This window comes from Semicossyphus pulcher, unplaced genomic scaffold, assembly GCF_022749685.1.
Source record: "Semicossyphus pulcher isolate SPU_LCO1_2020_fin unplaced genomic scaffold, fSemPul1.0.p SCAF_24, whole genome shotgun sequence".
Classification (NCBI taxonomy): domain Eukaryota; kingdom Metazoa; phylum Chordata; class Actinopteri; order Labriformes; family Labridae; genus Semicossyphus; species Semicossyphus pulcher.
Genome location: NW_027211698.1, coordinates 14,961,345 through 14,981,608, shown reverse-complemented (window position 1 = coordinate 14,981,608; position 20,264 = coordinate 14,961,345). Strand labels below are relative to the sequence as shown.

Sequence of the window (20,264 nt, the reverse complement as noted above, 5' to 3'; positions counted from 1 at the left end):
TCCAAGGTGTACTGCACTGAACAGGTGAGCATCCTGCAGGTGACAGTGATTTTGTTTGGCTGAGGATCAAATCAACAAACATCGTGCCCTGACAGAGAGGTTTGGGAGGATTTCAGGTGACAACACCTCTCACCTCACCCACCCCGCAGGCATCACACTGTGCCTATAAACTGTGCTGCATCTGCTGCGCACTCACAGAGGTGCAGGCTACCATCCAGCTCATGTAAGTAAATATGTTGTTTATCTGTTGTTATCTGTCTTTAGAAACGCGCTCTGCATGGGCAGTGAGGCTTTCAGATAAAATCACTCATGGTGATTAGCATGTGTCCTGTGGAGGCGGTGGCATGTTTGGTATTTAGTTCAATACTTTTTATTTAATTTTGTTGAAGTTATGAGCAAAAAATCAAAGTTTAAAGTGTTTCTCTGAGGATTACATTTACACACAATGAGAAAGGAAGCAAACTATTAGACGGCAGCCGTGTGGCAGCGCTAACAGACAGTAAAAATGACGTTTGCTCGTGGTCTGGTTGGTTTCGTAGGTCATAGAGAGGCAACAGTAATCATTTTAACCTGTTTCTCAAGCAGCTAAAAACTCCTTACAGGAGCTTTAAATGGTTTTAACAGCTGATATTTTGGCATCTAAGAAGGTGACGTTTTTCAGATTTGAGGTTTTTACACGTCAAAACTACCTGCTTTTATTTCTCTCAAGGTAACGTCAGTGTCTGTAATGTTCCAGTCCAACAGGTTTAACTGAAATGTAATGAGGTACCTCCCTGTTTTTCTTTTATTAAGTGAATCATCGAAGAGTCGTCTGCGAAGAAAACAACAAAAATGTTCCCAATTTCCAATTCAGGTAAGAGACAAAGTTTATCAGTCAGGTCCCTGCTTTCCCCTTTTCTAGTGAAAGTTTCCTACACTGAATATTCCAACAATCTTTATGTCATTTTTTTCTGGAAGCTGGAGCTCTTTGCTTAAAACAATTCTTGTTTTCTTTTCTTCTGATTGATTCTCCAGACTGCCACCCCTCTGGTTACAACGTCTACCCCCAGCCAGGCGACCAGGACTCTCATGGGGGTCACGACAAGGATAAGGGGCCTGAGGGTGGGAAAGATAGAGGCCATGGAGGAGATCATCGCAAAGACGATGATCACCATGGTCACGATAAGGAAGGTGGATCCAGCCCTGACCATGATCATGACAGGGACAGAGACAGTCCCAGGCACCATGGAGGGGATCACGAAGGCGGCCATCGGAGATCCAGCCCTGACCGTGATCGTGGCAGGGACAGAGACAGTCCCAGGCGCCATGGAGGGGATCACGAAGGCAGACACAGGGGATCCAGCCGTGACCGTGATCATGGCAGGGACAGAGACAGTCCCAGGCGCCATGGAGGGGATCACGAAGGCAGACACAGGGGATCCAGCCCTGACCGTGATCATGGCAGGGACAGAGACAGTCCCAGGCGCCATGGAGGGGATCACGAAGGCAGACACAGGGGATCCAGCCGTGACCGTGATCATGACAGGGACAGAGACAGTCCCAGACGCCATGGAGACTGTGACAAAGACCGCGACCATCGTCGCCGTAGAAGCCCCGGAGGAAGCCCTGGTCGTGGAGACAGTGGTGGGAGCTGCAGTGGCAGCGGCTCTGGCAGCGAGGGGGAAGACGGATCAGGCGGCCATCGTAAGAAGCATGGGCGCAGACACAAACATGGCCGTAAGCACGGCGGTCATGGTCATGATCACGATCACGATCACGGGCATGGACGTGGGCACGGTCGTGGGCATGGGCGTGGGTGGGGAGGAGGACAAGGATGCAGGTAGAAAGGTAAACACAGATTCTTCACAATCAGCTGAGTGACATTTTAGATTTGTTTTCACAGTCAGGTTCACGCAGCACTTGGATCTGATGGTGGTGTTGATGATGTTTTGTTTTTTTACTGTCAATTAAACATCCACAAAGGCCAGGTGAAGCCTTTTTCAGTCTAAACAGTGTCAAAGAAAGATGTACTATACTTTTATTGTGACATTATGTATTCGTGTCTGAGTCGGCAGCAAAGATCAGATGATTTGAGTTTGCAGAGACGTCTGAGCTGCTCCCTCAGATCTAATCTAACACTTTTGATTTTATTTGTGGTCCTTGATTTTTGTCTTCTTGTCTTCTAGGCAGCAGACACACTGACCACCAGCTGTCCTGTGACCCTTGACCTGTCATCATACTCTTCTTTTAAAGACACATTAAAGCATTTAGAATTGGATTGCATATTGCTGTGTACTCATACTGGATCCATTGTGTCCTGAATTTTGTTTCTCATTGAAGCAGCTTGTATTTCTGCAACTATATTAAATAAAATATTCTGAGGACAGAAACAGAAAATGCTTTTCTGAGTTTTTGCCCTGAGTGAAGCCTCCCAGGCAGACTGACCTCTAACAACAGACACAATCATCTCTTTCAAATAACATTTGTTCTAACTGTCAGAGCATCATTGTTGTAGAGCCAAAAACAAGTCCTGAGCAGTCAACACCTCAGGGTGGAGCTGCAGTGTTGGTTAAGGTGACAGGTGTGGCAGGTGGAGCTCCAGGCAAGACTCACCGGAACTTTCACTGTTGTGATAACAGAAGCAAAACAAAAGGAGATGTAGGGCGAAATATTTTAATAGACTCAATAGTTTTTATTAGTTTTATATAAGTGGATTAACTTCATTTCAGAGAATTACTTTCTCATTAATAAAAAACATGTGAAGTTTTTAATGTGACATTTTTATTACTAACAATAAGACAAATCTTCCGGTACGATTCTCTTTGAGTGACTTAAGTCTCTTCCTCCTCTGCTGCCAAAACAGATGAAAGCCTGAGCGGGGAAACTCTGACTCAACCCACACTAACCTGTGTTTACATGTACACACGCACTGTGAAACAGCAAACATGTCGAAGGACAAGGTCGCCCTGTTGCACAGGTGTCTGGCACATGTTATTTTCTCACTGACAGAGGTCATTATTTATGTCGCCACTTGCAGCTGAGGCTCTGTGTGCTTTGATCACCTGTGTGATCAAAGCACACAGAGCACATTCTGATGAAGAAATGTTCATGATTGAAAATCAATAAATCAGTAGGTTTTAACACTTAGAAGCTTTCACTCATTAAACCTGATTTTGAATCGATGCATTTACGTACACATTTAGTGTGAGCCAGATTGATCTCCCTGCTCTGTGCCATGGAGCTCCACAGTCCTACACACTGTCTGCTGCCCCAGAACTCACTCGAGCACCAACTGCTGATTCTTCCGCAGCTGAAAATAGTCCCCAACAAATACAAACTCACTGTAATTTGCAAATGTGGTTATGATGCAAATATTCACTTGTATGCAAACTAAAAAAAGTCTCCCAAATGCCGCCCCTCATGGCTTCAGAACACAAACTCCAAGTTGGGAACCTCTGACCTATCAGCAGACATTTCTGATCCGTGTTATCCTTGGCCTTGAGGCACATTGGCTGCCCTGACAAGGACGGAGAATTAGAATATCTTCAGTTAAAAAGATGACAAACTAACATGAAGAACATGGTAAACATTATACCTGCCAAAGTCAATACTTCACTGTGCCTCACACGGCTTAGACTCTCGTTTAACTTGAGATGAAACTGAACAGTAGTACAAAGAGCTTGTGGTTTTCTTCAGCTCATATCACATATTCACAGTCAATGTCGATGAAAGGCAAGTCTTTGTAATGAATCTGCACCTCCCAGCAGAGCTGCAGAGCCTGAGCGACGATGTCCTCCGACATCTTCTGGGCAAAGTCCAGGACGGGTTTGCTGATCGGAGAAGGGTCCGTTAAACACTCAGTACCTGGTGTCTCCTCTGAACTGACTGACGTTGTCTCCTCAAGGTCTTTTAAAAATGCCTTTGTTTCTTCTGCTCCCTGTTTGTTGATGACAGTCTTCTCCTGTTTATCCGAACAGACTGAAAGCCAGCATCTGGACTCATTACCTCCCATTCCAACGAGACACTGGAGGAACAGATGACTTCTCAACAGGACCAGCATCTGATGATGACTTCCATGGCTGCAGAAAACCATAAAAATTAGGAAGCCATTTTCCCGCAAGGAAGGATGTGTTTCATTAGCGGCAAAAGCTTTTGTTTAACCCAAAACAGTAAAATCAAGAGGCGCTTAAACCAGCCTTAACCAAGGTCACAAACAAGAAGGCTTTTCTTCTCTGTTAACGTCATTAAACGAATATTTTCAGGCTTTTATAAGATTCTTGTCAAAGTTTTAAAAAGTCAAAAAGCATCAAAAGCTCCTCCTCAAATCAAAACTATTTAACTTACAGGCAAAGAAACCAAAGCAACGACCGTCCAGAGATAAAGTTTGGAAACACAATAATGCAGTGTTTTAAATCTTTTACCCTCGGCTCTGTGTTGCAGCTCCTCTCTGGACCTCCAGCAGGTTAATTTCAGGTTTCTACAACCTTCAGAGCTGCTGATAAACGAGCAGCTGAACCAGTTTCCTCTGGATGCTGGTCGGTGGGAGGAGCAGACCACTCCAACCACCCAAAACATATCAGTGTTTATCTTTCAATCCTTCATTTCTCTGTTAAATCAAAATACATTATTTATTCGAATAAAAATCTGATTTACATTTTTTGTGTTCATGTTTTTTGGCTCATACTTTTTCTTTAAAGTTCAGGGATAAAGTAATGTTGGAGTCTGAGTGCATTCACAGTCCCTCCAGAGGGTGGGAGTTTTCACCGCTCAGCAGGGAGCCTCGGTCTACAGGTACAGTTATGCAATCGATCAATAAGTTTCATTTAACTGGGCTAACTAACTCCTTAGTTCTTTATATGCAGGTAGTGTTATTATTTCAAATGCACAATGTGATATGATTTTTAGGCATGTGCTGCACAGCGTCCGCCACCAGGTGGTGACTTTGAGCAGGTCTATCAAATTTGGTGCCAAAAGTAGTGAAGAACATTTTCTCATACACACAGAAAATAACAGTCTGTATATGAAGATAGCTTTAAAATATAAAATAATGACAGCTTATAAAGATTTATATACGGTCTATGAGATATAAAAATAAAATGACCAACTGCACATGAAACCGTCCGTTTAGCATTCACCGTTTACCTGGTTCAACAGTTAACCAGGTGGATTAACCATCCCGCTGACGTGTGCAGGAGCACTTTAAATATTATTACTGAAAGCCTTCACAATAAAACTCGTCAATAACAAAGTCGTCTTTAATCGGGTTTTACGTCATGAATAAAGTGATCATCAAATCTCGCTACCTCTTTAAATCTCCCATCTGATTAAAAAAAAGATCCTCCTAGCAGCCAATCATAAAGTCCCGAGGCTCTGGGATAGATTCATATCAGCCAGCGTCACTGCACTGGTCTCTTCTTCTCTCCAGGATGCTCCTCTTCCTCGGCCTGACCGTCTTCTTCTCTGCGGGCTTTTCCATGGAGATGAACCAGACCTCCAGGCTGCTGGCGGAGAACGGAGAGCAGTGCTCGGCCTGCGACTTCCGGGAGCACAGCAAGCAGATGAGACTCCACAGCATCAAGTCCCAGATCCTCAGCATCCTGCGGCTCGAACAGGCTCCCAACATCAGCCGCGATATGATCCGCCAGCTGCTTCCCAAAGCGCCTCCTCTGACGCAGCTCCTGGACCAGTACGACCCGCGGGTGGAGGACGAGGACCACGCCACGACAGAGACCATCATCACCATGGCCACGAACCGTAACAATACCAAACCAAAAATCCTTCACGTGTTCTTTCTCCTGTTTTTGATCTGCGCCTTTTATAAATGTTGTGCGTAAAAAGATTGTCCGCGCGTAAATCCCATGCGTAAAGTTTGTTTCGATCAACAGTTCAGGCGCAAACGACCAATAACATGTTTATTATTATATTGTATGTATCATATCCAGCAGAACAAATAATATAATCGCTTACACTTCAATGTGTATGTTTGGCTTAAATAAAAAATGACTATATTTAGATTTTGGAGAGATGTTCACTTCAGGGAAAGTAATACCAAGTACTGAACTTTCATGCTAGTTGTGACAGAAGAATGATGGATTCTTATTATCCAGCATCATTTTGTGCACCATGTCTAAGTAACCATGTCCAGTTATTATAACTAACTAAAAGGCTACTGAGGTACAACCAGTAAACGAACAAACCCAAGCAGGGTGGTTCTTATACCTATTATCATGGTGGTGAAAAATACAACAGTTTCTCAGTAGATTTTCATGCAATCTGCCCGTCAGATTATGATGTCATTGTTTATAATCTTTTGGTTTTTATGGTCTGGTGGGGACACAAGAGGAAAGGTCATGGGGGTCACTAAGAACATTAGGAAACAAATACCCAAATCAAATTTGCAGGAAGTAAGATTTTCACTTGTAAAAAAAGGTATAATTAAAAACTGGTCTTAAAGGAAAGGTCAGAGGTCACCAAAATAAACAGGCTTCGTCCTCTGGAGATCAAAAAACTTTGGTAGTTTTGCGATATTCAGGTCCAAACTTGAGTGTTGGCAAACACACTAGTTGATTACACAAAGGCAAACTATTCATTCTGTTTGTAGGAAACAAGATAATTTACCTGTTTAATATTTTCTCTCCAGATAATCCGATAGCCCAGGACGAGTTGAACTCCTGCTGTCTGTTCAGCCTCAGTCCAAAGATCCAACCCAAAAACATCCTGCGCGCTCAGCTGTGGGTTCACCTGCGGCCGGCCGACGTGGTCACCACCGTCTTCCTGCAGATCTCACGCCTCAAACCTGGAAAGGAAGGGAACAACACCCGGGTCAGAGTCCGCTCCCTGAAGATAGACACCGACGCCGGAGCAGGTTCCTGGCAGAGCATCGATATCAAGTCTCTGCTGCAGGCTTGGCTGCGTCAACCAGAAACCAACTACGGCATCGAGATCAACGCCTACGACTCTAAAGGAGAAGATCTGGCTGTCACCTCAGTAGAGCCTGGAGAGGAGGGACTGGTGAGTTAAAGCAAAACATCATATTGTAGCTTTAGTCTGCAAGTTTATTTAAGTTAGTTATTAAGTTATTTAAAGTTGCAATCATAATCTTGCACTCTGGCGACCCCTAGTGGTAGGAAGAATTGTGCGTTTTCATGTAAGTACACTGGTATTGAGTAAAGTCCTTTTCGGCTGCAGGTGGATTGTCTGTTGCATTTTCAAAACCCTCTAAATTTCTTTCCAGCAACCGTTCATCGAAGTAAAGATCCTCGACAGCCCGAAGAGATCCCGCCGCGACTCGGGCCTAAACTGTGACGAGGAGTCTGCAGAGACACGCTGCTGCCGCTATCCGCTCACCGTTGACTTCGAGGAGTTCGGCTGGGACTGGATCATTGCGCCCAAACGCTACCGGGCTAACTATTGCTCGGGGGAGTGCGAGTTCATGCACCTGCAGCAGTACCCGCATGCTCACCTGGTGAACAAGGCCAACCCCCGGGGCACTGCAGGGCCCTGCTGCACACCCACCAAGATGTCGCCCATCAACATGCTGTACTTCAACCGCAAAGAGCAGATCATCTACGGAAAGATCCCGTCCATGGTGGTCGACCACTGCGGCTGCTCCTGAAGAACCCCAGGCGCCTGCAGGACATGGGCTGAATCATAAAAGCTTTGTTTTCTGCAGAGGAAGCATCCCAACTAAGAGGAGATGCAAGGAGTGTTTGCAAGGACAGGACTCCTTAAGTTGTTTCTCGTTACATACTTTTTGCTTATATCCGAATGTTAAACACCCAATATGACGGAAAAAATCTAGATATGAAAATACTAGATCGACCATGATAGAAACAACAAATAACGATGCGTTTAAGTGCACATGACAGCTACCCCATGTGCCATGCCTTCTTCAGTGCAATAAAGTTATGGGTGAGGAAATGAATTAATACTTCAGTAACCTGATCTGATCCCTCAAGTGACACCGCATTACCGTGTTGACTTGTATTGATGTTGTCCAAACCTGAAGGACTCACTGACTGCCCCCTAGAGGGTAACTTTGGAGTGCAGGCAGTATGTGAATGGTGCAACGCCTGTGAATGAAAGCATACAGTATGTGCTGGTAAAGAGATCATATATCATGGGTGCATTACAAATCTACATAGATAGATGGACTCCTGCTGCTTCCTGTCCTCCTGCCTTATGAAATTGTGTCCTGACTTGAGCCTTGACCAGAACAAACCCTGCAGGGTGTCTTCCATGTGTGCCTTTATTTTGAAAAACATGAACCTGATGACTCTGAGCTGACAGATCGCCCTTCCTTTCTCCCAAAGCTTGTTTGCAAACTCCTCGCTGTGATCTGTGCTCAAGAGCATCACAGTGATGTGACTGTTTTTTAAAGAGATGAGCATTAAACATGTGGAGGGTTATAATTTGACTCTGTGATGGCCGCTCTGTCTTCTCTTGTAGCATCATGACTTAACATATCCAGTTGTTTATGCTTAGAGTTAATGGATGAAGTTGACAAGCACATGGAGGTTTTCTGTTTCTTGATCTTCTTCAATCTTTAGAGAACATTTTGGGGAATTTCTGTCAGGAAAAAGAAGACAGGAAAGGTGGGGGAGGGAGGGAGAGAGAGGGGGTGGCATGCAGCAAAGGGTCTGGTGAAGAATCAAAACCAGGCTGGGGTGCTAATGAGCCTTAGCCTATATAGCGTTCATTAAAAGGTACCAGTGCATCCCCTAGATAGCTTTTCCAAAGCCCTTAACAGCCACAGAGAATCTTTATATCCTCATATGGACAAAACAATATTCCTGGTTTTCCTGTAATTGTCAGCATGGAGCAACATCTAGTGGACATTAGAAGGACTGCAGCGGAAGGATCTTAAAAACTTTCTCAAGCTTTAAGTTGAGGTGTTTTGAAAATGATGGTGGTGGTAAAAAAGGTTTTGGAGCAATATCACACTGATGTGCGAACCACGACCCAAACCTGCTTCCATTAAGAAAATCTGATCCTTCTTTCAGACCTAAAAGATCTCTGACTTTTAAAACAGTGCATAAACTGCCCGCACAGTTTTGTATCCATCAGCTGATCACGATGTGAGGGCAGGAACTGTGATCTCAGAGGGAGGTTTGATCTCAATTTGAAGCCGAGTGCAGATGTCCTCACTGTTGATGTGCTTCACGGGGGTTTCTGACCCAAAAGTCTTTGTTCTGCTGTTGGAACAGAACGTCCACAAGCGACAGTTTCATGTTTGTGATTCTGCACAGTGAACAAAATGTCCATGCATGTTATATGGCGCACATCGTGTCGCTTTTCTGCAGAAAAAGGGTCAGATCTTTAAGCACTTTTATTGTTTCAACAGTTTTATTCAAAGATTTGCTTTGCAGAAAAGCAGAATTATTCCACTTTGTGAGATTTTAGATGTTAATAAAACAAATAAATAACATGTCACTGTAGATATTATCTGGATTATGAAATGTTACTTTAAGAAAATTGATGATAGATTCATATTGATGTTGAGAATGAAGCAGAAAGCTTGTTTGTTGCAGTTTATTTCCAGATAACCAAACAATAATATTAATAATAATAAAACACGTAGGTGGTCCTATAAAGCCGGTGTTTTTATTACTGTTTATCTGCTATGGGTGCTGTGTGAGATCAGCTTCACACAGGAGTAGGCTGAAAAAGAAGTCCTTTAAATATCTAATAAATTGCTATCTATTTCCGCCACATGGTGGCGCCAATGTGCATTATTTTCAAATTAAATATAGACATGGCCTTTGAAAGACCTTTAATTATGCCACCTGTCCCTTTGTTGTTACTCCTGTTGTTTTGTGCACTCTGTCTGTAGTTGGATTCTCATGAGTGCTTTAAATGTCTGAATTTTGAAGAATTCTCTGACATGTTCCCACAACATATAGCTTGTGACAGTTAAAGAATTATTACTCACTTATATCAATGAATAACAGTATTATGATGCATTTTTATCAAACTAACAGTTTTGGATACATTTGTAAATATTACATTTTTATGCGTTGTTTGTACTCTGTATTAGAAGCTATTTTCTTGTCCAACAACCAAATTAAGTAAAAAGAAGTACTGTAGTCCCTTACGAACCTTTTGGAAAATAAAGCTATGTCCACCTGTGTCCCACATAGAAGTTTCTGGTTCTCATATGGTTTTAGTTACTTAATTATTCAGCACAAATGGGAAACAGAAGGGGATGTGTCACACATAAAAATAACGTAAAAAACATTTAAAAATCAAACTTTAAGAGAAATGTTTCTTTGTTATGCTCTTCTTTTTAATCTTGTCACCCATGCAGCTGATTGAACCAAAGATTGGAAATGTAGTCACAGTTGTTATTGGGGTCATATCTGACACATAAACACATATCTTCATCATGTAAAGATAAAATCTTATTTTTCAATCATATGATTTGGAAGAATTGATCATTGTTTAAAGTTAAAGTTTTCTAATGATAAGTTTCAGTTTCAGAGTTGTAGGTGTCTGAGTTACTTTCTGTTTCTCTGAAAACACGTGGTCACTGTAGGCTCTTCTGCTTATTGGCTTTCCTCCCTTAAACATTGGCTTTATGTTTGTTCTTATTCTTTGAATACATTTTACTCATAGTTCACATCCCTTAGAGTCAACGAAGAATAAATACAGCAACAGTGTTTTCCTTTATCTCGCGCTCAGCCTCATAACTGTACATGAAAAACACACTGTGTACAGTAGTTATTATGGGTGAGCTTGCTAACTGACAGAACAGCCAATTTCCATCGTTTTCATTGGCTGTAAAAAAGAAGGGGCGGGCACATGTAACAAAGCTTGAGCGATGATTGGCTGTCGCCGTTTCCGCACAGTAATACACTTCACTACACTACATTAGCAGAAGAAGACCGAGAAGCAGACCGACACAATAGCTGCAGGATTTCCTTTAAGGAATAAAACTACATTTCTGTACACGTTTCCTCTTAAACTTAAGGTAAGTTTATTCACCTGCTTTCTCCTGCTCTGACAATATGTCGCTCAAATCCGCTATTTGTTCTCGTAATAGGATGCACTGACGCCACACTGACCTAGAATTTGAGTTGTTGATCTTTGTGTTGCTAGATGATAATTTTTAATGAAAAACGACTCTTAGATAAGCACTGAAGATTGGTTCTTGTCGTTAGCTTTCACTATATGTCAACCAAAATTATTTAAACTCAAATGTAACTTTATGGTGCTTTAAGCTATTCGTCACCGCCCACAACTTGAAGTCAGGAACGTTATTACCTGCCTACCTGCCTACCTGTCCCAAATGTCCAGATAGGTGAATCACACGTAAGCCGAATTCATCACTTAATAATAATTAAAGTTAAATAGTTGAGTTTTGTTGTGGCGCCGGTATTTATGGCGATATAGAGGAAATCCTTTAAATGTCACATTTCTGGAAGTGATTTGGTTTCCAACAATTTGGATGGCTGAAGGTGTGGAGGGAGGATTTCTGATGTAGGCTGTGGGGAAAATGAAACCTATGACTTCCCTCCTGTAGTCACCTTGGCCAGCTTATAATAAAATACTAATAATATTGTTAACTTTGAACAAATATTAAAATATGGTTTGATGCAAAAACAACCTTAAAAAAATCTCTTTTAGCTGAAGAAGTATGTTTATTTAACCGATTGTAATTCAACTGCAACTATGTGCAGCTTTTAAATACACTGACTCAAATTCACATCTCTCTTCATGTCTTGTTTTATATTGATCTTTCTAATTGAACCTTTTTTCCCTCCATATTATGGATTTTCTATCAAATAAGCATTTTTATTGCAATTCAAAAACCTGAGGTGCAGGACACTTCTGGTGACAGGGAACGCATTTTCACCCTTTCTGACGTCTATCTTTTTATCTAAAGGTGAATTAACCCCTACTTTGACAGATTTAACTTCTTAGTTTTACATTTATATTTTTCTCAGCACCGAGTCGAGGAGGAGGAGGAGGAGGAGGAGGAGGAGGAGGGACTTGGCCCAGAATAATTATCTAGTCAGCACTTATCATTTCCGATTTCTTGATCTGTAAACGAGCAGCTGCACTGATGGAGTAAAGGAAACAGGCTTCAAACCTCTCACTCTGTTGAGGTTCCCTTGTGCAAAACATTGAGTCTATTATTGTATTATTCTTTCATCCTGTGTGTCTACGGTGACTTTAGGGATTAGATGAAACTTAGCTGATTAGAGCGGAGACGAGGAGGGAGCAGACACACAAAGCAAAAGTAAAATAGAGAAGGAAGAAGGCAGTTGCAACATCAGAAATGTGAAATACTATCATGTTGAGACATGTGTCAAACCACAGCAATAACAGATCATTGCATTCAATCATAAATACTTTCACATTTCTCTTCCAAGTTCTACTTTAAATGCATCATCGATGGTCAGGCTGTAACTTTTTACCTGAATAAACCTCAAAGTTGGAACCTTGAACCCCCATGAAGTGCCTCTGCTTCACCAGGAGATGGCGCAGTGGCTCCAGCTCCAGATGCTAGACTGCAAGTACCTGGAGCAGGTGGACCAGCTGTATGATGACTCGTTCCCCATGGACATCAGACAGTACCTGAGCAAGTGGATCGAGAGCATCGACTGGTGAGGACACGAACACTGAGTGACTGGTTGCCCTTTAAATAGTTTTTGACTTTACAAAACTCAGATCAAAGCCTCATTTGAAAAGGTTTTTTATGAATGACAGAAGAAGACATTCGACCTTTTTCTCTCTTGAAAATGTTGCATCTGTAGTATCCTGTGTTCTGTGCCTCCTCAGGGACACGGTGGCGATGCAGGACTCTCTGGCCACGGTTCGGTTCCACGACCTCCTGGCTCAGCTGGACGACCAACACAGCCGCTTCGCCTTGGAGAACAACTTCCTGCTGCAGCATAACATCCGCAAGATCAAGAGGAACCTGCAGGTCAGACCCCAGACTTTATGTAGTCGTTATTATATAAACGTTGATGATAAACTCTAAATGTTGAGCGATTGTCTCTGCAGGATCGGTTCCAGGAAGATCCGGTCCACATGGCCATGATCATCTCCAGAAACCTGAGGGAGGAGCAGAAGATCCTGGCTGGAGCAAAGAGCGCCGAGGTAAAACCTGCAGCTCAGTGCATCTTTTTAATAAATGAACTGATCGATTTTAATTTAATAAAGTAAAATATTCAAAGTACATTATGTATTGCTTTAAATCTATTCATCATGAGAGATTTTCCTGTAATTCATGCATGAATGGATCAATATGCTCTTTACAGGCGTTTCAATCCCCTATAATTAAATTGCTCTTTAACTTGACAATTAATAAATCAATTTGTACACTTCTGTTCATTTTAATTAAACTTCTAATCAGTGCACAGCAGGCCAGCAGACAAACATCAGTAAGAGACAATAATACAGTTAATAAATGCTTGTAAAAGTGAATACTCGACACATCTAACTGCTCCAAAGAGACAGTTTAACTAACATGTTATTTTCCTGTCTGCAGCCGGAGGGAGAGGGGACGGTGTCGGCCATGGTGGTGGAGAAACAGAAGCTGGACAACAAAGTGAAGGAGATGAAAGACAGAGTCCAGGTATGATGCACCTGAGGATCAGATCTTACTACAGTCACAGATTTATGTTCCGGCCTGACATCACTGCATAAATGTCTTTCATTGATCCATTTGTTCTGGAATCTTCCTCTTCAAGGTTGCAGATCAAAACATTAAAAACCTGGAGGATCTGCAGGACGACTACGACTTTCAAATCAACACACTGAAGAACAGAGGTGTGACAAATGTCTTTAAACACGGCCTCATTTTCGGATCCACTCCTGTTGGCTCTTTGATGTAAAGCTGGTTTGATAAACTGTGATTTTGAATTTTTATCTCAAATTTTGCAGAAAATGAAATGAACGGCATGACACAAAAAGAGCTGGAGAAAGAGAAGATGAATGTTGGGAGGATGTGTTTTGAACTGAAAGCCAAACGACAGGTGAGCAGAGAGAGACTCTGGAAAAATAAACTTCATAATAGCCTGAAACAATAGAAAATCTGGTCTTTTAATTTCTCCTTACTCTCCTTCTCTTCCTCCTCACCTTGTGTCCTCCAGGACGTGGTGACCCAGCTGTCGGACCTCCTGAACGTCACTATGGCGTTGCTGTCGGACCTGATCTCTGAGGAGCTGCCGGAGTGGAAGCTGCGGCAGCAGATCGCCTGTATCGGCGGGCCGCCCAACGCCTGCGTGGACCAGCTGCAGAACTGGTGAGACTTCAGCCCCTTTCACACATCCGCTGCACTCCTGGAAATGTCAGGACAATACCCTGAGGGGCTGCGTGTTGAGCTGGACATTAAACAAACAGTGACCCACCAAACTTCAAGTCTGAAGTCCATTTAATGACTCTGAGTGAGGCATTACCACCCTAACTCTACACCCTCCTCCTCCCTCCTCCTGCAGGTTCACAGCAGTGGCAGAGAGTCTGCAGCAGGTCCGTCAGCACCTGAAGAAGCTGCAGGAGTTGGAGCAGAAGTTCACCTATGACAACGACCCCATCACACAGAAAAAAGCTCACCTGGAGGCCCGAGCTCTGGATCTCCTCAAGAACCTCCTCTCCAAGTAAGGAACCTCTCATAATTTATTATCAATTAGAAAAGGTATCTTAGCCTGTTGTCAAGCTTTTTCTTCTTGTTAATGTTTTGTCTTCTCTCTTCTCCTCTTTCACCTGTGTGTGTGTGTGCGTGTAGCTCCCTGGTTGTAGAGAGGCAGCCCTGTATGCCCACCCACCCACAGAGACCCCTGGTGCTGAAAACAGGCGTCCAGTTCACTGTGAAACTCCGGTAAGAAAGAATATATTATAGCAGAAGTAAAATATTAGTCCTGTTGTTAAGGCTTGCTCTGCAGATGTGTATCAACTGTCTCATTATCCTCCTTTTGTCTGTCTTTCTGTTCAGGTTCCTGGTGAAGCTGCAGGAGTTTAACTACCAGCTCAAAGTCAAAGCTATGTTTGATAAGTAAGCTGTGGTCACAGTTTGATTCACCTGCTGGATACTGTTGATAACTGCATGCTTTTGAACGTGTTGTTAAATCTACAAATAATGATTTTTCTCCCCTCAGAGATGTCACAGAGAAGAAAGGGTACGTCTCAAAACCAACATTTGAAAACATGAATGTTCTTTTTAAATACCATTATTGAGAAATGTCAAGTATTCTTCATCTTCTGGAGAATGTCCATAAATGTTGACCTTTAACGCTCCTAATTATCAGTTCATTGATGTCGTGTCTGATGTCAGGTTTCGGAAGTTCAACATTTTGGGAACAAACACCAAAGTGATGAACATGGAGGAGTCGAACGGCAGCCTGGCAGCAGAGTTCAGACATCTGGTGAGGCTGCTTTAACAAATGATGTTCTTAAGGAGGTTTGCTTTTCTTTTACGCATCAGAATGAAGAGGATAATCGTGCTTCATGTAATAGTTTGACAGTTTAAAGCCAGCTCAGTTGACAGCCTTTGTATTATGAGGATTCGAATTGAAACTTTCATAAACTTTATTTCTCTGTCTTCTTGTTTTTTCACGCAGCAACTGAAGGAGCAGAAAGTTGCAGGCAACCGGACGAACGAGGTAAGAGCCTCAGCGATGATCTCGTCAAGAGAAATATGTTGGCATGAATAAATAAGAAAGTTATCCTGTTATCTCAAGCGACAAAGATTTACCCATGATCGTGATGACAGGGAGGGGCTGTCAGAGGCTGCACAACGGTTTCAGTCGATTCAGTTTGATGAGTTTTTTGGGGCAATTTTAGGCCTAAAAGAGGCAAAATAACTGCATGAAAGCACTTAAATATAAACTACGTATGATTTATCTTTTACAGAATCCTCTTAATTTTAATTATCTCCTTGTGTTTCCGAGTGTTTGTCTAGTTTCATTGTGTGTGTTCAAGTTATATGTAAGCCCATTGGTGTGTGTGTGTGTGTGTGTGTGTGTGTGTGTGTGTGTGTGTGTGTGTGTGTGTGTGTGTGTGTGTGTGTGTGTGTGTGTGTGTGTGTGTGTGTGTGTGTGTGTGTGTGATCACTCAGGGTCCTCTGATCGTCACCGAGGAGCTTCACTCGCTCAGCTTCGAGTCCGAGCTGCAGCTCAACCAGTCGGGACTGGACATCAAACTGGAGGTGACAGTCACACAATCACAAAGATTACACAGACGCAAAAAGATGAATGACTCGTTTGTTCACGATTATTTCATGTTTCCAGGTGTTCACATGTTGTTGTTGTTGTTGTAGGCCATGTCCCTGCCTGTTGTCGTCATCTCTAACGTCTGTCAGCTGCCCAGCGGCTGGGCCTCCATCCTCTGGTACAACATGCTGACCACCGAGCCCAAGGTGAGCGCGCACACACACACACACACACACACACACACAGGATATATAGGTACATGCATAAAATACAGCATCAGATATGATTAACGTCCTATATTCTGTCAATTAAATTCCTACTTGTGTCTTTTCTCGTCTCCTCTTCATTCCTCTCCTCGTCCTCAGAATCTGAAGTTCTTCCTCAGCCCTCCGCCGGCCAAGTGGTCTCAGCTGTCGGAGGTCCTCAGCTGGCAGTTCTCCTCCGTCACCAAGCGAGGCCTGAACCAGGAGCAGCTCAACATGCTGGCTGACAAGCTGCTCGGTAGGAAAAGCAACACAAAAACGCTAAACTGTTAAAGATGAAACACCTGGTTGACCCTTTAAGTTAAATCTGAATGTTTTACCTGCAGGAGCCAAAGCCCAGAGGAACCCAGATGGACAAATACCCTGGACCAAGTTCTGCAAGGTGAGCCCGTCAGCCTGTGATTCACGTGTCTGCTTTTAAATGTCTTCCTTCTGGTTTGTCTGTGCAGTAATTACACCTTATCTTTTTAAACCTAACATCTGTTTCTGTCAGCAGAGCGCCAACGAGAAAGCGTTTCCCTTCTGGTTGTGGATCGAAGGAATCCTGGATGTGATTAAGAGACACCTGCTGTCCCTCTGGAACGACGGGTCAGTGTTTCCACAACGTCCACGGCTTGAGGAGTTAACTTTTCTGAGACATGCAGATGAGATTAGTGAATGTTTCTTTTTCCGTGTCTAGCTGCATCATGGGCTTCATCAGTAAGGAGCGGGAGCGGGCTCTGCTGAGCGATAAGTGTCCCGGGACCTTCCTGCTCCGGTTCAGTGAGAGCAGCAGAGAGGGAGCCATCACCTTCACCTGGATCGAGTACGACGTCCACAGTGAGTGACGGGAGAGTAGACTTCATACTGTGATATAGAAAAATCATGTGAGGGGAAGAGAGTTGAACAATTATCTACCATCTGTCTGAACACAGACAAGCCACTCTTCCACTCGGTGGAGCCGTACACAAAGAAGGAGCTGTCCGCCGTCTCTCTGCCCGACATCATCCGCACCTACAAAGTGATGGCCGCCGAGAACATCCCCGAGAACCCGCTCCGCTTCCTCTACCCCAACATCGCCAAAGACAAGGCCTTCGGGAAGTACTACCCCAAACCCACAGAAAGTAAGTCACACAGCTCCAGTGGTGAGAGATACATTTATTCATCTTCATTCAACTTTTATGAACTTTGTTTATTTGACTACAGCTTCAGAGCCAATGGACGTGGAGAACAATCCAGAGCGGAGCGGCTACATGAAGACGGAGCTCATTTCTGTCTCTGAAGTGTGAGTACAGAACGTCACTGAACAGCATATTGAGCTTCATGTAAGTGATATATTTAGTTAGTAACGGTTAATGTGGTTCATCTGTTGGTCCAGACATCCGTCCAGGCTGCAGGACAACATGCTGCCGATGTCTCCTGACGACTACAGGGCTTTGTCGCAGTACGTCAGTCCCAGAGACATCGACGCTGTGGTGAGTACTGCGATGTACTGCTGCACGAGTAAACAGACTGCTGCTGTGCGAGCTGCTTTAAATACTGCTGTCCAGAACCTGCAGTTTTTTTTACAGAATTAAAAAGAATTACACTTAAACCAGAGATGTAGATGAGAAGTAGAAAGTAGCCTAAAAATGTAAAGCTAGCTCTGTTCTGCCTGATGTCTGTCTGTTTTTCTTCCTGCTCCGCTCAGACCAACAATCTGATTTCTGGATTCGGAGAGTTTGACGATCAGGTAGACGCAGCTTTAATCTGTTGCTGTACCCTGAATAGTGCATAACATCTGCTCACCATCACTTTCCTTTAGCCCTGACACCATGGTCCCTTATTAAAGTGTTGTTGTTCTGCAGGTCTGACCGGGAACTTTAAATGCTCTGCTCTCTTTTGAGATTAAATCGGTACCCTGCAGAGAGCGAGTGCAATGCTCCGTATCACCTTTAAAGCATGACATTTAACCGTGAATGTAAAAGTGACATTAATTTTCTCTCTTTTTAATAGTAAACTTGATATATTTGTGTTTTGGACTCATCTTTCTTTTTCTGACATTTTGTAGACTAAATGAGTGAATGAATCAGTTGCAGCCCTGATATAAATATTTAATCCTGCATTTTATTTGTCGTTGACATTCAGTTCATTGTTTTGTGATGCAGCTGCATGCAAAGGCTCATTTAGCCACTTGTACTGCTATGAAAGCTCTTCCTGTCCCTCCTTGTAAACGCTTCCTTATTTCCTCCTGAAGAAAACACTTACTGAACAAAAACATTGAACTAACCTGCTGCCCTGTTCTTCTTCTCTTCCCAGATGAGTTCAGACTTGGAGTAAGACCAAAACTGAGGACTGAGGAGTTTCTTCACTTCATCCACGTCTTCATACTGTAATTTTTTTCCTCCAGAGGTCGTTAGATCCCCGTCGATCATCTTATCTGCTGTTTGCGGTGTAGTTAAGACCCTCAGTTTCTAAGTTTGGGTACAGGCAGTCACCTAGCAGGAACAATAAGGAGAGAGACTAAAGCCTTGTTTGGATGAGATTAATCACAGATGTGGTAGGGACTAAATCGCTCACTGTATATTTACTGAAACAGCAGCATGTCTGTAAAATCATATCATTGTCTCTGAAGGCTGCCGAGAAAAAAACATCCACAAATTAGCTCAGAAATCAAAGAATGAATACGCATCTTATACGTGAACTTGCCTGAGAATCAGCAGAGTTTTCTTCAGTATCAAAGTAATTCAGTGTTAGTCGTCTGTACTTCAATGGGTACACTGTAAATAAGAGCTGCTAACAGCTAATTGGACGTAAAGTGTAGAATAGTACAGGCTAAAAAAGACGGAGCTCGGTAGACCACACCTGAAGCTGACGTATAATCCATTTAAGGTGACGTACTGGGTCTCATTACTTCAGGGAGAATAATATGATAAATCCAGTCTGAATGGGGCTCAAATCAAGTTCCTGCTGTGTTTCTGTTTGTAAGTACTTTTCCTTTTATTAAATGTGAAATGTTCATCTAAAGTGTCGAACAGAGATATTTTAGAATGTGATTCTGCATGCCGTCCTTGTAGCCGAAATACTATGAAAACACGCCGAGTCATGGGACACTCTTTATGAAAAGGATGAATTATTATTTCTGGGAAAAAACCATCTTTGTGTTACACAATAAACGTGGAGGTTTCCTGAAGCGCTCAGTCTGAACTTTGTATCGTTAGCTTCACTTTTCAGGAGGGATGTCACAGTGGAAAGCAATTAAACCTCTTTATTTCTGTCTTTATTCTAAAAGCACCTGTGACGTCGTCGATACGCGTGTGCTGCTGATTTTAAAGCGAGAGAGGAGAATCCTTGCAATGATGACACTTTGTAACAGCAGCAGGTATTTTACAGCAGGGGACTCAAACCCTGCTCCTGGAGAGCTGCCTTCCTCCCTACACACCTGATTCCAATGTTTTGCTCGTTATCGATCCCCTGAGACGCTTCAGTTGGTTGATAACGAGCAGATCATTGGAATCAGGTGTGTTCGAGTACAGAGAAACCTAGAACATGCAGGAGGGTAGCTCTCCAGGAGCAGGGTTGGAGACCCCTGTTTTACAGCATGCATGATAACATGAAATCTAACACACAGGAAGTTCATCTGATTTGTCCTTAAATGCAGTCCAAGTCACCACTGAGAGACGCTTGTTACGGACATGTATATTACCATAAACTCAAATACATTTAAAGAGGGATTGGGATTGAAGCCCTGATTGATGTTTTCCACCTGGTTATCACTAGGAGGTGATTTCTGCAAAGTTTCTTTAGCATTTCATTCACATGAGCATTGGAATTACGTATTTTAATGTCTATATTCTTTTGTCCTGCTATCGCCCCAAAAATGATTCTAATAAATCAAACAAAAGAAACT

General features: G+C 42.9%; 3 protein-coding genes across 6 annotated transcripts; all 3 read left to right on the top strand.

Moving 5' to 3' along the window:
- Window positions 1–196: 196 nt before the first annotated feature.
- Window positions 197–2,364, top strand: LOC138603669 (uncharacterized). Its single transcript, XM_069675545.1, has 4 exons — window positions 197–223; window positions 793–853; window positions 1,015–1,827; window positions 2,166–2,364. The coding sequence occupies exons 3-4, from the start codon at window positions 1,069–1,071 to the stop codon at window positions 2,298–2,300; spliced, it is 894 nt and encodes a 297-aa protein (XP_069531646.1). The 5' UTR covers window positions 197–223; window positions 793–853; window positions 1,015–1,068; the 3' UTR covers window positions 2,301–2,364.
- A 3,041-nt stretch (window positions 2,365–5,405) lies between these two features.
- Window positions 5,406–7,594, top strand: LOC138603329 (growth/differentiation factor 8-like). Of its 2 annotated transcripts, none has more exons than XM_069675037.1 (3): window positions 5,406–5,733; window positions 6,632–6,990; window positions 7,214–7,594. In XM_069675037.1, exons 1-3 carry the CDS (start codon window positions 5,406–5,408, stop codon window positions 7,592–7,594), a joined length of 1,068 nt encoding a protein of 355 aa, XP_069531138.1. The 2 variants fall into 2 exon arrangements, with proteins under 2 accessions (XP_069531138.1, XP_069531137.1); XM_069675036.1 differs by having other exon boundaries at window positions 6,620–6,990.
- A 3,254-nt stretch (window positions 7,595–10,848) lies between these two features.
- stat1a (signal transducer and activator of transcription 1a) lies at window positions 10,849–20,253 on the top strand. Of its 3 annotated transcripts, none has more exons than XM_069675390.1 (25): window positions 10,849–10,948; window positions 12,460–12,587; window positions 12,763–12,907; window positions 12,988–13,083; window positions 13,475–13,561; window positions 13,677–13,755; window positions 13,870–13,961; window positions 14,079–14,230; window positions 14,424–14,582; window positions 14,711–14,803; window positions 14,918–14,977; window positions 15,081–15,101; window positions 15,257–15,347; window positions 15,543–15,584; window positions 16,040–16,129; window positions 16,241–16,339; window positions 16,499–16,634; window positions 16,723–16,778; window positions 16,893–16,984; window positions 17,076–17,215; window positions 17,311–17,499; window positions 17,582–17,660; window positions 17,754–17,850; window positions 18,066–18,107; window positions 18,674–20,253. In XM_069675390.1, the coding sequence occupies exons 2-25, from the start codon at window positions 12,460–12,462 to the stop codon at window positions 18,692–18,694; spliced, it is 2,286 nt and encodes a 761-aa protein (XP_069531491.1). In that variant the 5' UTR covers window positions 10,849–10,948; the 3' UTR covers window positions 18,695–20,253. The 3 variants fall into 3 exon arrangements, with proteins under 3 accessions (XP_069531491.1, XP_069531490.1, XP_069531492.1); XM_069675389.1 differs by having other exon boundaries at window positions 12,457–12,587; XM_069675391.1 differs by lacking the exon at window positions 18,066–18,107 and having other exon boundaries at window positions 12,457–12,587.
- The last annotated feature ends 11 nt before the right edge of the window (window positions 20,254–20,264 follow it).

Coding starts and splice junctions, on each gene's coding strand:
- LOC138603669 (XM_069675545.1), top strand. CDS start 1,069: ATGGGGGTCACGACAAGGATAAGGGGCCTGAGGGTGGGAAAGATAGAG. Junction 1,828..2,165: donor ACAAGGATGCAGGTAGAAAG/GTAAACACAGAT, acceptor CTTGTCTTCTAG/GCAGCAGACACACTGACCAC.
- LOC138603329 (XM_069675036.1), top strand. CDS start 5,406: ATGCTCCTCTTCCTCGGCCTGACCGTCTTCTTCTCTGCGGGCTTTTCC. Junction 5,734..6,619: donor CATCACCATGGCCACGAACC/GTAACAATACCA, acceptor TTTTCTCTCCAG/ATAATCCGATAGCCCAGGAC. Junction 6,991..7,213: donor AGCCTGGAGAGGAGGGACTG/GTGAGTTAAAGC, acceptor ATTTCTTTCCAG/CAACCGTTCATCGAAGTAAA.
- stat1a (XM_069675390.1), top strand. CDS start 12,460: ATGGCGCAGTGGCTCCAGCTCCAGATGCTAGACTGCAAGTACCTGGAG. Junction 14,583..14,710: donor CTCAAGAACCTCCTCTCCAA/GTAAGGAACCTC, acceptor GTGTGCGTGTAG/CTCCCTGGTTGTAGAGAGGC. Junction 15,102..15,256: donor GATGTCACAGAGAAGAAAGG/GTACGTCTCAAA, acceptor GTCTGATGTCAG/GTTTCGGAAGTTCAACATTT.